This window comes from Epargyreus clarus, unplaced genomic scaffold (assembly GCF_041222505.1).
Source record: "Epargyreus clarus isolate Ecla_fem2 unplaced genomic scaffold, WU_Ecla_fem_2.2 ptg000015l, whole genome shotgun sequence".
Classification (NCBI taxonomy): Eukaryota; Metazoa; Arthropoda; class Insecta; order Lepidoptera; family Hesperiidae; genus Epargyreus; species Epargyreus clarus.
This window is the reverse complement of record NW_027332223.1, coordinates 11,622,192-11,635,746: the sequence shown is the minus strand read 5'-3', so window position 1 is coordinate 11,635,746 and position 13,555 is coordinate 11,622,192. Positions and strand designations below refer to the sequence as shown.

General features: G+C 35.3%; 3 protein-coding genes across 4 annotated transcripts; 2 read left to right on the top strand and 1 right to left on the bottom strand.

The window, feature by feature from the left end:
- Positions 1 to 718: 718 nt before the first annotated feature.
- Positions 719 to 3,060, bottom strand: Maf1 (repressor of RNA polymerase III transcription Maf1). The gene is made up of 4 exons (XM_073080782.1): positions 2,320 to 3,060; positions 2,023 to 2,143; positions 1,217 to 1,494; positions 719 to 856 (listed from the first exon to the last, which is right to left on the bottom strand). The coding sequence occupies exons 1-4, from the start codon at positions 2,523 to 2,525 to the stop codon at positions 796 to 798; spliced, it is 666 nt and encodes a 221-aa protein (XP_072936883.1). The 5' UTR covers positions 2,526 to 3,060; the 3' UTR covers positions 719 to 795.
- Positions 3,061 to 3,192: 132 nt separating this feature from the next.
- l(2)k14505 (ATP synthase mitochondrial F1 complex assembly factor 2 homolog l(2)k14505) lies at positions 3,193 to 7,063 on the top strand. The gene is made up of 6 exons (XM_073080781.1): positions 3,193 to 3,455; positions 3,911 to 4,104; positions 4,962 to 5,072; positions 5,393 to 5,573; positions 6,086 to 6,201; positions 6,789 to 7,063. The coding sequence occupies exons 1-6, from the start codon at positions 3,374 to 3,376 to the stop codon at positions 6,936 to 6,938; spliced, it is 834 nt and encodes a 277-aa protein (XP_072936882.1). The 5' UTR covers positions 3,193 to 3,373; the 3' UTR covers positions 6,939 to 7,063.
- A 135-nt stretch (positions 7,064 to 7,198) lies between these two features.
- Positions 7,199 to 12,968, top strand: LOC140748078 (uncharacterized). 2 transcript variants are annotated; one of them, XM_073080779.1, is made up of 5 exons: positions 7,199 to 7,562; positions 8,028 to 11,103; positions 11,490 to 11,725; positions 11,831 to 12,330; positions 12,526 to 12,968. In XM_073080779.1, the coding sequence occupies exons 2-5, from the start codon at positions 8,033 to 8,035 to the stop codon at positions 12,856 to 12,858; spliced, it is 4,140 nt and encodes a 1,379-aa protein (XP_072936880.1). In that variant the 5' UTR covers positions 7,199 to 7,562; positions 8,028 to 8,032; the 3' UTR covers positions 12,859 to 12,968. The 2 variants fall into 2 exon arrangements, with proteins under 2 accessions (XP_072936880.1, XP_072936879.1); XM_073080778.1 differs by having other exon boundaries at positions 7,199 to 7,566.
- Positions 12,969 to 13,555: the final 587 nt, after the last annotated feature.

The window sequence follows — 13,555 nt, the reverse complement described above, 5'->3', positions numbered from 1 at the left end:
AACGTTAAAATGAAAGAATGCAATTGCTTAAACCAAGTGAGTTACACATTATTGAATGAAAATATTAGTTATTAACTTACTACAGACAATAAGTTGTCCACTCAAATAAAGAAATGAATATAAAGCAAAACATAAATGAAAGAAAACTATTTACTGTGGTATACACTGACAGTGTTAAGATGTAAAAAAAAACAGACTTAAGTCTGCACTACCTTCAATTAAAATACTAAAAGTGAAAATGATAATCGTAAAAATAATAAACCTACCTTACACATCGTGCACTACAACATTAAGCTAAATAAATTTGTGCAAAATATTATAAGTATTGTCTGTAAAATACAATAAGGGCCTAATAATGTGGCAGCATATGTGAGAACTAGTCTTACAGGTAAACCAGTAGAGGTGTTTCACATCTGATAAAGTCATAAGCATTAGACTCCCTGTATGATTCTGATATAAAATAATTGCTATTATCATAATTTAGAAAAGAACTACCCTGTTATAATTATACTTTTCATTAATAAACAGCACCATGATGGTTGCTTATATAATAAATTTGAAATATATATAAGTAATACTAATTTTATATTGCTTTTAGAGGTAAAACGTTCCTATTGGTGTTATTTAGACCCAAGGTGAATTATAAACTATTATGTATGTATAATAATGTTAAATCAGATTTTACTGAATGTAAATTATTGCTAATTTTTTTTTATGCTTTCTCTTTTTTTGATTTTTTTTTTTGTTTTATGTACTGTATTTATAAATTCAACTGCATAAGTAAAAATTAATCAATTAGTTATACTCTTCATCTTCATCCATTGCAAAATCTACCCCCGAATCAGCACATACTGGGCTAAAACAAAATAAAAAAAAAGTTCAATAATAGTACAAGAGAGATGGTGATGAATGCAACAACATTGCGTAATATATAATTCATTATTTATAATTGCGTAAACAATTTCGTTGAAATATTATAAAAGCAAAATCCAAATAAAATTTTGAGTGTAATGATATATTTGCATATAATAACAAGATACAATATTATACAACAAGAAGACAAATTCAACTATGCTCACAATAGTGATCTACAGATAAAATGAGCTAAATTTTATTATTATGATATCTAAAATATTAATTTATTTCTTTGCAGAGAATATTAAAATTATTTGCCTCATCAGTTTTACCAAATTATGAAGTAGAAATCAATACATACCTCATTGCCCTACAGGAGAAGAAAACAAATCGTTTCAGCTTCTTATTGTAGAAGAAGTAATTAAATGTCCATAAGCAACCAGGTTCACCAAATGGGTCACTTGGAAGGTCTGGATTGTAGCTGTATATGCGGCAATCTGGTAAAGCCACTTCTTCGTCGATGGCAGCCCACAGTGCTGGACGTAGCTGCCTCCACCGAGCTCCACCCACTGCTGACAAAGATGCATCTACTGCACTTTGCACCCAGTTCAATGATGGCTCCGCACTAAACTCGCTGCTCTGTAAAGTAAAACACTAAATTAGTACCTTCTTTTAAATTTTGTATGTATGTTTATTACATTCAACTTTAACTAATTACATACTATTTATTACATTTTAAGTTATAGGAGTCATTTTGTATTTTAGTTTTATGCCAGTATGTTTAAAAAAGTATGAGTATGGAATTCAATACCCAGACAAATATTTTAATGATGAATTTGGATATCTGTTCTGGGTCTGGGTGTTTATGTATTCGTCTTTGTGTCACAATTAATCCTAGCATGGGGCTTTGAGTGTTGTGTCTTTTTTTAGTAGGTGAATTTGTACAAAAGTCATTAATACTATTGCTTTAATTACATTTGTTTAATAAATACAAATTGTATTGAAATATTCAAGTAGATGTTGATGAAAACAAAAATATTATAGAATGTTCAGAGCCAGTAATTATTCTTATAATTACATTTGTTATCACAAGTAAACAACATTTGTCGATAAAAATATTTTTTTCTCCTTATCAACAAGGATAATGATGAAAGTAATGTCATTTACCTTTGCCAATGAAAAATCATAATCTGGAAAAGCAGCATTCAACGTTGCAATAAGGTAGAACAATGTCTTGCGGGAGATGGTGTCGCAGAGCACACCTTCCTCATCACCTGAGAGACTTCGACTGGAAAATAGAAATAAGTTTAGCATAATACATAAACAATGGGCAGTATTCGTTTCGTACAATAGATATATAAACAATGATCAACATTGTTTTAAAAATATTGGTATAAACATTTCTCATAATAATATTTATTTTATGCATTGGTTGCAAATGATATTGTGGATACTGAAAACTACCTGTACCCAACACCTTCCGGTGGAGAAAGGGCCTGGAGGTCACGACTGGTCTCTCCGTCTGCAGTGAAGCGCTTGTAGAACGCCTTTTCGTTGCCTGCCAGCTTGCAGCTGTAGGTCTCAACGCGGCCCTGCACTGCGCTGTCTCCGTTTAGGATTGACAGCGCGCGGTTGAGCGCCTCCAAGCGTCCGCTCTCGAGAAGTTTCATTTTCTCCGACTTTCTCTCTATTTCCCTTTACCCGCACAAACTCCCCGTTGTTATTCTCAAGCATATATTTGTGCACGGTGCACTACTTCTGTACATAGCAGACGGGTGTATGAATATCCCTTTCCTCTTTGAATGGAGCAGCTTCACACTCGGTATCAAATTCGTCTTCTGTTCTTCTTCCGCGCTGATGAAATGCGGGAACATCACAAATAGGAAAAAAAGTTTGTTTTTCTTCAAACCGCTTACCTCGGCAGCGGATTATTTATAGCTCAAAAGGCCTATGTATACAAAATACACAATGGCGCGTCACTCCACTTGTTGTCCACTTGTCCTACAAAATACTCGTAAGGCACTGATCAAAAAGTTAAGAATCTAAATCCATAGTAGACATCGTAAGGGCTTCAACAATCAAATATACACTAAAATAGAGAAATGCGCACGAATTTACCACTATTTTACTATTGAAAACAACACAGCACAACAAATTAAATCTATTCTCACAGAATCAGGACCATAGAGTAAAGTACTGAGGAATGGATTGCGTCACAGACATAACAACCATAGATACAATTTTTGACATTACGACAAAATTCTACAAGGCCCCGTAGGCTAGTTAAAAGAAGTGGTAATTGTAGGCTTCAAATATTTTGAGTATGCAAGACATAATTTTATTTAAAAATGGTAGGCTTATAGAATGAAATCTAAAAGTAAGAAAAACATTGTTATTAAAAAAAACATTAATGTCATTGTTATCTTGCTATCAAGTGTCAAAACTTCAAAATCAAAACAAAATGTCAAATGATTAAAAGAAATACAATTATTATCCCAATAATATAAAATAGGGGAAGATGATGGCTCCAACTGTTACTGGATTTGTTACAAACTTTTTCAAAAAGCAAGTTCCCATATGTTTCAGGTACCAAAGATATGGTAAGTATTTTTCAAATGGATTATTTTGCCCTTTTCAGTTTCACTGTTTCCTCTCAGTCTTACTTCTCCTATTATGTTTTTCTTTATATTGAAGTGATTTCCTTTCCAGTTTTATATTCCAATATCTACTAGATAATAAAGGCAGCTCACCTTTGCTTTATCTTTGTCATTACTTATCTTCCATACCGCATGGTCGTCTGGAATTTCTATCTCCTGTCTCTATCTATCTGTCTGGAAAACGCTCTTTATTGATAGAACCACCTTTCATAATATGTTATACTTGTAAATTTTAATTAGAATTTAATTACATTAAATGTTTTTTAACCGACTTCAAAAAGGAGGTGGTTATCAATTCGGCCGGTATCTTTTTATTTTTTTATTTTAGTTAATATATTCTATCAGTATTGTGTGTGGTATCAGCTTTGTATAAGATATTGTTTCACTTTCTTTTACAGCGACGCTTAAAAGATTTTACCGTCGTACAGACATAGTGCAAAATGATAAAAAGTGGGAGGTGACATTGGATCATCGGAAACTGAAGACTCCAAATGGCAAAGTGTTAACAGTGCACGCAGAACCTCTGGCTCGGGCCATCGCGGCTGAATGGGATGCACAAACGGAGACAATAGCACAGCCTACCATGCACTTGGTAAATGTTTGAATTTTTTTTTTTCATTTTTTTTTTTATATGTAACCTAACGATAAGGCAGACGGGCTACCTGATGGAAAGCAGTCACTGTCGCCTATGGACATTTGCAACACCAGAGGAGTCGCCAATGCATCGCCGGCTTTGAAGGAGAGCTCTTTTTACACCCCTCTGAAGAGCCCCATTTCATAGTCCTGAGAGAATACCTCAGGAGGAAGTTCATTCCACATTTTGCATGTACGCGGCAAAAATGAACGATTAAACCGAACCGATTAACCGAATTTTTGTACCTTACACAATAGTGTGTATAAAGGTACACTTAATGCATTAAACATTATGACCCGGTCAACCTACAATTGTTATGTGAAGACTGAAGAATATTAACATATACATATTTAAAGACATTTGAAGATTGAGATTATACTTAAGATTAATAAAGCTCTGTTACAAGCAAATAGGGGGCTAACAAGCTCTTAGTAATTGCCCATTCACCCTTTGAGTACAAAACCCTAAAAATGAATAAAACAAAATCATTTTGTAAATATGATTTGTGTGACATTGTGGCCACCATGTGAAAGAAACCACTGAGGAAATCAACAAGTATGGAATTACTTTAAAATAGATCTCAGGTAGATATAGTAGTGGTGGACTATGGTCTAAATCTTTCGATTCTTGAAGGAGCCTAGCAGTTGGATAATAATGCAATGATAACAAAATTATGTATTCACTAGCTGGTTCATATGTGTGAGAAATATTTAAATACACCACCCTTTCCAATGCCTTTTACCGACATATATCTTTGTAGATGTTAATATGCTAGCATGTATTCATGTAAATAATGTCTTCCATTTTTGTTCTAGACTGCACTTTGCAACACCGCTTTGGACAATCCAGGAAAAATCAATTCCCATGATATTACTAGCTATTTATTGGATTATCTTACAACAGATACACTACTGTTTTATTCAGATGTGAGTTTCATAATATATTCAGTTATTTCTATGTAAATAGATTACAAATACATACAAGATGTAATTACTTATTTCAGCATACCTATATCAGTTATTTGTTTTAATTATTGTAGTATGTAGGTGTCTCTATGTATTCTGGTTAATGTAGAAATAGCCAAGGCTTATAGCACATCATGATGTAAACATATTAATATAGAGACTAAGCCTTATTTTAAACAATTTCCTAAGTAGTTTGGAACTGGATGTTATTTTGTGAATAGGCTTATATTTTCCACATAATCTTTTAATTTCCTTTTAATTGAACTTTGAAATGTTTTTAGGAAAATGAAGAATTAAAAGCTCTCCAAGAAGAAAAATGGTCCCCAATATTGGAATGGTTTCAGTCGAGATTTGGAGTGACCCAAAAAGTCTCTAATGATCTGGAGCCTCCCCCAGTCAGTGTAGAAACAAAAGCGCAGTTGGCGAGATATTTTCTATCCTATGATTTTGCAGCTCTGAGTGGTGTGTATTTTGTAATCTATTTTACTTCACTTAATATTTACTTTACAATCTACAGAATTATTGGATCTATTTATCACATAAATTGAGGTAATTTATATATGTTACAGCCAAAGTGATAAATTCTGATATTATACATAATATCTAGCCATTATGTATAATATCTACTCAATTTGGTCATAGTGACAAATAACACGGAATTAATTATATTAACCAGCCATTATATTGAACATATTTATTACTTTGACTAACTTAAACATGCTATTATATATAACAGCCGGATAAAGTGATTACTTTCTCACATTGTGTGGACAAATTAATTATTATACATAATAACCAGTCATTTAGCTATTTGATCATTTTGACTGTAACTAATACATAGTTATAGACAATATATAGCTAGTTTATGTAAAAATATCGTTCCAGACAATACTTAAGTACTGAAATAGTATTAATTTTTTATAAATTGTTTTTGTCCATTAAAAGTGTAACAATGTTTTTATTTATTTATACAGCAATGTCCTTTGGAGCAGAAGCTCTCAAGTCACCAATACTTATGCTGGCATGCGTAGACAGAGTTCTGGAACCTAAGGAGGCTGTGATGCTTGCCAGACTGGAGGAAGAATATCAGGTTGGTGTGTCTGCATATCTGGCATGTCATATCCCACATTACTTATTACGTACCCATACACTATAGGTGTTGCTTATTGCTTTTCAGTGTAAGTTATTATTACCACAAGTCCAAGGTAACTTTAATATATTTAACTTTTATTTAGAAGTTAATTAACATACCTTTGGTGTGTATAGTAAGTGTACTTCCTTTTTTACCAAAGTTTGAGATGTTTTTTTTTTGCATACATCTATCAATAACTTCTGCACAGTTTGTAAAAATCCAAAATAAAAGGTTAATAATAATTTATTTTAATATTTCTTTTTGGTATATCTACTAGTATCCTCTAGTTTCATTAAGTCTGTACCAATAGAAAAAATCAATAAGACTGACTGATAAAAATAATAAAGTATTCATATAAATAAAAACTGTACTCTATTCAAAGTGATTCTATTGTAAAGAATGATAAGTACAATATATTATATCTAACTACATCAATATTCCTTTAGCATTGTTCGAGAGTCTTCAAGGATGCGAAAATCGCTACCGCCCGTATGTGTAATGATTTAAATTGCCGAGAATAATATGATTGTTCTCCTTTGTGGCAGCTGATGCACTGGGGCCGGGTGCCGTGGGCGCACGAGCTCAACCAGGCCGAGCTCACGGCGCGCGTGTCCGCCGCCTTGCTCGTCATACACTGCTCCTCTGAGAGACACTCTGCCGCTACGAAAAAGAACCCCAGGGAACAAACTACGTAATGAACGTTTCATACTTAGCAAATGACTTTTTTGTTACAATCAAATCCTTAGTGTCGAAGTCCAAGCGTCTACCTCGATATAATGTAGTAACTTTGATTTTAGTGTAATATATTGCTACAAAACTATCCTACTGTTTTATTTCGAAGCATTGTTATGAGAAAGTCCAATTTAAATAGAGCAATGCGTCATTGCCCAACGGAGCAAGTAGAACAGCATCTATTTATGCTTAACATTTTCTCAGTATCAATAGTTGGATGTTTATATTTTTTATCGAGTGGCGAGCGGGAGTTGACCAAAATTATGTGAGGTCGAGCGCTTGAGAATGAAATAGAAATAGCAAAAACGGAATCGCAAGTTCCGCTAAATATAGCTGGCGGGCGCGGAGAGCGGCGCGCCGGGAGTCGCGCGGCCTCGCTCCGTGCTGCTGCCGCACGCTCCGGCAGCTTGTCTTTACGTTAATTAACTTATTGACCTATTTCGTGCATCACCGTGCGAGGATTTACAAACACGGTTCATGTGGCGATGACATTGCTGTGTGCACGAAAATATCCATAAGTGGTCGGAATTGGGGCGAATATGCGCTAGATTTGGATTTTGGCCGTTTCTACCGACGAAAACCTAACAGTGCGTAAGTAAAATATATTTATGCGTTCGGTTTAAAATGTGTTATGATTTCGATGTAGCGAGTGCCGGTTATTGTGTACAATGCATCTACCTATTCAACTAGAGTGATTCATAAGATCAACGTATTTAGAACAAGGATAAAGTTATTGTTGTTTTGATTAAGTATGGTATGTTTATTTTAATTCTGGTGTTTTTTACTTTTAAAGTAAATAATTAAAAATAAATAAACAAAAAGAAATAAAAACATCATTTATTTATTTTTGTTAATTTCTTTATGAATAATGTTTATTTTCGATCATGATAAATTACGTATTAAAATAAATATTTAGTTTAGCCATTAACTGAGTAAATAGTCTGAGTAAATAACTGAATAAATCGGGATATCGTTTATTAGTCAGCAATGTATTCAAATCTTACGAACTGAAACAAAATTAAAAATAAACATTGCCATTAAATGTATTTCAGGGGTAATGAACGGCGACGAAAAGGAAGAGGCTCAACGCCCACGTCCCTTGTCCGGAGGTATATGGACGCTGTTCTCGTGGCTCCGGCGCAGCGAGCGCTCCTCCTCGAGCGACAGCCTCTCCAGCGTAGGATCTGCACGCACAGCCGCCAGCTTTGACTTCTTAGCTCCAGGGAACTGTGATTTTACCAGTACACCCATTGTATTGACCACACCAATCCCTCCTTCAGAAACCTATAAGAAAAGGTTACAAGAAAGGAATTTACGGCGACAGCGAGACCGCGATATAACCTTACACAGAAAGTACGGGCTTGTGAGAGAATTCGGAAGTGGATACGACGGATTTAGTTTACCACCCGTCAGGAGGGTTTTCGATAGCCCTGTAAGCAGACAAAATAGGGAGCGTAGAGCCACTAGTGAGTGCTTGCAGCGACGAGCTGCTTATGTGCCAGGTAAACGTCGAGCTCCGTTGCCACCTGCAATAACTACTTCAGCAACTCTTCCTCGCAGTTATAAAAGAAAACGTCCAGCTCCAAAGCCTCCTGTCAAAAGCGCAGTAAAAGAAAATAAAGATCAACAAATTCACCATTCTACACGAATGAATTCAAATCCCAGACCTGTAGAAAAAATAAATCCTGATATTGAACTGTTCAGCAGCAAGACTGAAAAATGTGATAAAAGTGATAAAAAAGCCACTAATTCAAAGGATACAAAATCCAAAACAGATAAAAACTTTTTAAAACATATTTTTGAAAATAGAAAAAGGAATTCGGCTATAGAAACACCGACTTTGCGTTTACTACCTAGTATTAGTGAATTGGACAAACAAGCTGCAGAAATTATAGAACACAATAAGTTAAGACATAATAGAAATAGTGTCCTCGACGAAAATTTAGGTAATTCACAAAATTCTTCTACTTCGTACGAAATTAACACGTGGTTCTGCACTTCGTGTCTTAGAAAATATGATTCATCGGTAAATTCTTGCAATTATTGTTTACCTGAAAACAAACATATATCGAAAAATGCGGACAGGGATGGTTTGAAACAGTCTTCTCCAAGGTCTTCTATTTACACACAAACAAATAGCAATGGAGAATCTGCGACTTCTAGTCAAAGTAGTATGGACGAAAGAAAAATTCTAAAAGAATTACTTAAGGAAATGAAAGATTCGCTCCCTAAGAAACATAAGAATAAAGCAAACATGATAACAGAAACTCCTACATTACGAATAGGATCAACTGTGGATGAAGCTTACAAAGATTTGATGTCCCAACCATCTTCATCTAGCGACTTGCGTCTTAATAATATGGTAAATGATGATAAAAAATGTTCAGAAGCGTCATCGTCAAACAGAATATCCATAACATCACTTTTGTCCGAATCACAAGGTAATTCTGGACGTTATGTGGTTAATCAAAATATAGCGTCTAGTAGCAAATCCTCTGATATTTCGAATAAAAACGTAATACATCATAAAGTTACTCTAGCATTTGAAGATAGAGTGAATTTTGAAAAAACGTCATCGAAAATCCCTGTCCACTCACAGCCATCTACATCTAGAGATAATCCTAAAGAAAAATATAAAATTGTGGAACATTCACCAGACGTGGCACGAAACCGTAAAACTGATAAACCTATTGAAAATGTGCAAATGAAAAATTCTAATATTATGAAAAATACTAGTAACAACAAAAGCGAATTATCGTCACTTTCCACAAAAACAAATGAAAATAAAGAACTTACTAACAATTTACGGATATCAAATGAAAAATTTAATAGTATATTAGAACGCCGGGAAACTGAGTTCAGAGATAAAGTTCCAGAGGCTACAACTAATAATGAGAGTCAACTTTTGTCAAGTGCGGTAAAAACAAATGTATCTACTGAATCTCCAATAACAAAACCAACACCTCCTAAAATGCTATTTCTAAATTTTCCTATTACTAACGCTGTAGTTGTGAATAGTGTGACAGTAGTAACATCACCATCAAATAATAAAAGTTCTGAAACACAAAAGGAATTATCAATGAAAAATGTAGAAAACCATTCTACAAGTCTATCCGCATCAAAAGCACCGAACGAAACGCAAAGCAGTAACAAAGCAGCTCAGTTAAAATCACTTCCGCAACCGACAATAAGCAGTCAAACCCCTGCACAAAGTAAAGCAGACCCAGTGAAATCTACTACTGCTTCAGTGATTAGTGTTAAACCAGAATCTAATTTGCATACACCTCTTAAAATATCAACATTATTAAATCCATTTTATACTCCACGACTACCTGTTATAAAAGAAGATAAAAAACCTGGGCCTGACGATGGAGAGATTGAGAAACAACAAAGGACTGATTTGAATATTGTTAAAAATAACAATATTCACCAAGAAGAAAATAAACTAAAAATCAGTTCTCAGCCGAGCGCTCCATCTATTTCTCAACTAAAAGAAAAACATAAACAAAATGATACTAGAGAACCATTACAAAAAGAAGCGGTAAAAACAGAGACTACGAGTAAACACATAACGACAAATATGATTCTAAACAAACAGGAGGTTTTACCTTCAACTTCGGGATGTTCGAAAAGTGTAACAAATAATTCCAACAGTAATGAAGATAAATTAGATCAATATGACAGACGTAGACATCTAATCCAGCAGCTCGAACAATCGATTGCTAAAGGTGATGAAACAGCGGCTGCTGAGGCTGCAGCCAAACTCGCTAAACTAAGACTATCTTGTTCGGTCTTGTCATTTTCATCTCAAATAATAGGAGAGTCTTCTAATCAAAACGGAAGAGTATCTGAAAATGTAGGGCTCAAACAGAATAAAACTGAATTACAGACAGGGAAAAAATCCGATCAAAACGTACTTCAAACCCCAAAAGAAGTCGATCAAGTCTGCATAAAAGATACAAGGTTAAAGACAAATGAAACGGTTCAAAAAACATCAGACGGAGAAGAGTTGCCAAAAAAGGACGTTGTTCAATTAAATGTTAAAAGTGAATCAAATTTAACAAACCCACCACATGCATATGAGCCATCATCATCAACGACAAAACCTGCGTCAGGTGATATACTCCCGTAAGTTACATTATACGTCATCAATTCATTACAAAATATATTAAATCTCTTTCAATTTTAATTAAGTATTACATTTGTAATAGAACTTGATCTTGATGTTAAGAGATCACTATAATTCATGAACTTAACCAACTGAATCTATGGAGACTTCACGAAGGAAATCACAAATGCGTGCCTACGTTGCTACCTTCGAAAATTAAGTTGAAATACAACATTCACATTTTTCATTTTATGTTCAAATTTCATGCTGTTAGTTGATATATAAAGTCAGGTCATCAAACACTTTGTCTGTGTATACGTGTAAATAGGCAAGTGCTTTGGAGATGTAATCTACATTACATTATACAAATGTTAATAAAAATAACCATTTCCATTTTCTATTTCAGCATAGAAGTGTGGGTAGAAGACAAACAAGCTGCGAGGGGTCCCATACGGTTACGGATTTCTCGACAGGCTACTATGGCAGATTTGCGTCGACAAGCTGAACACTCGCTAGGTCTGGCTTCTCAGTTACAACGGTGGATCATTGGCCGCACGCTATGTACTGATGATGCAACCACGATTGTTTCAGTAGCAGGGCCAGACCTCAAGGCACCCTTCTACTTATGTTTGGTACAGTCAGGTTCGTGCTGTTTGTTATGTTAACCCCTCGATTAATATTCGAGTAGAGTGGCTGCAAGCTTGCTAAAATTACAAATATTTTCATAATACCAAATTCTCTTTTCAGAAACAAATGAAAAAGCTGCAACTGAAGCTATTGGTGGCGAAAACGACACTAAAAATGACAATACATCCAATCAAAATGGTGAATTCTACACGGAGTTGATGAAATTAGAGAAACAGTCGTTAGTGCCAAACATAGAACCATTTGAATGTGGTGTTTGTATGGAAGAATGTGCTGCCGGCGCAGGAGTAGTGCTCCGAGAATGTATTCATACGTTCTGTAGAGAGTGCCTTTCTGATGTAGTGCAGCACAGCCAAGAACCTGTAGTTTCCTGCCCAGCGATGGGATGCTCTGGTGTTTTGCAGGAACGCGAAATACGTAACATTGTGTCACCGGAAGAATACGAACGATGGTTGGCCCGTAGCTTAGCTGCAGCCGAATGTGGGACTCGTAATGCATTTCACTGCCGTACGCGTGATTGCACTGGATGGGCTTTTTGTGATCCAGGTGTAAGAAGATTTCCGTGTCCTGTATGCAAACATACAAATTGCGTACAATGTCAGGTACATATACTATTTTATAGAGAAGCGGCATCGCCCGCACGAAGCACAATTATTGGTCGTGTTTTGTTTGTCATAACGATGTATTTTTTGTTTTGAAGCGAAATTAAAAAAAATCGTTCAAAGCTACATACTGCAAGGATGTAAATTTAAAGTGTCTCATTGGATTTCTCAACTAAGATAATATTCTTTTTTCAGGCTATTCATGAAGGTGAAACATGTGAGCAATATCAGGTTAAATTGCGCGAAGCTGTGGCAGCAGCTGAAATCAATAAGGATGATGAGGGTACTCAGTCTTTAATCAACTCATTGATAGCTCGTGGTGAAGCACTTGAATGTCCAGAGTGTAAAGCTATCATTACGAAGAAATGGGGTTGTGACTGGGTGAAGTGTTCGGCATGCAAAACAGAAATCTGTTGGGTAACGAAAGGTCGGCGATGGGGACCCGGCGGCCGCGGCGACACCAGTGGAGGCTGCCGGTGCGGCGTCGATGGCCAGCGGTGCCATCCTTCTTGTGGTTATTGTCATTAATATAATGCATTATATTTTAAAGTGTACAATTGCATGTTATTTTTTTAAATAATTATATTATTAATGTTTGTATAAGATTCATGAATAAAAAAGAGATACATATTTAACAACGAGTATTTGTTAAAGAATGAAAACGACTAACCTGGATTTATTATAGGATTATAGTTAAGAAAATAGACATATTAGAAACGTCTGTATAATATTACAGTCCGTGTTATTTTCTGCTGCGTTTAAACGGTGCTGGTCGCTGAACTCTACTAACAAGTCTAGTGTGCGTTACGTTATTTAGTTTAATTTTGTCAAGCCTATTGATTTGTTGTGTTGGGGTAGCCCTAACATCTACAACGCACAGAAGTTATAGGTGCACAAAGTCAATGAAATACATGCGTATGATCAGTCTATAGTTAAACTATGGGCTACTGAATAAACCATTTACAATGATCCACTGTCTTGCACCATCAATGTCCAAGGAAACTACGTCCACCAGGTACAAAAGAAAAAAGTACTCGGTCCCATGAAACATTGCATTAAACACAATTTCCACTAATGAGTGACTGAGCACTATTGTAGATTTTTTGAATGTTGCGAATGTGAACCATACACGTGAAGTGAAATGATGTATGAAATCTAAACTATTCTATTTGATAAGGGTCGCGGCACACGGGCACGGATGCGGCCTCGCATCCTTGCCAGTGTG

What these genes read in the sequence shown, in the direction of transcription:
- Maf1 (XM_073080782.1), bottom strand. Translation starts at nt 2,525, where the DNA reads ATGAAACTTCTCGAGAGCGGACGCTTGGAGGCGCTCAACCGCGCGCTG. An exon ending in CCGGAAGGTGTTGGGTACAG is followed by an intron (nt 2,144 to 2,319) that starts GTAGTTTTCAGT and finishes TCTATTTTCCAG; the next exon opens with TCGAAGTCTCTCAGGTGATG. An exon ending in TTCTCCTGTAGGGCAATGAG is followed by an intron (nt 857 to 1,216) that starts GTATGTATTGAT and finishes ATTTTGTTTTAG; the next exon opens with CCCAGTATGTGCTGATTCGG.
- LOC140748078 (XM_073080779.1), top strand. Translation starts at nt 8,033, where the DNA reads ATGAACGGCGACGAAAAGGAAGAGGCTCAACGCCCACGTCCCTTGTCC. An exon ending in GCGTCAGGTGATATACTCCC is followed by an intron (nt 11,104 to 11,489) that starts GTAAGTTACATT and finishes TTTCTATTTCAG; the next exon opens with CATAGAAGTGTGGGTAGAAG. An exon ending in CAAATTGCGTACAATGTCAG is followed by an intron (nt 12,331 to 12,525) that starts GTACATATACTA and finishes TTCTTTTTTCAG; the next exon opens with GCTATTCATGAAGGTGAAAC.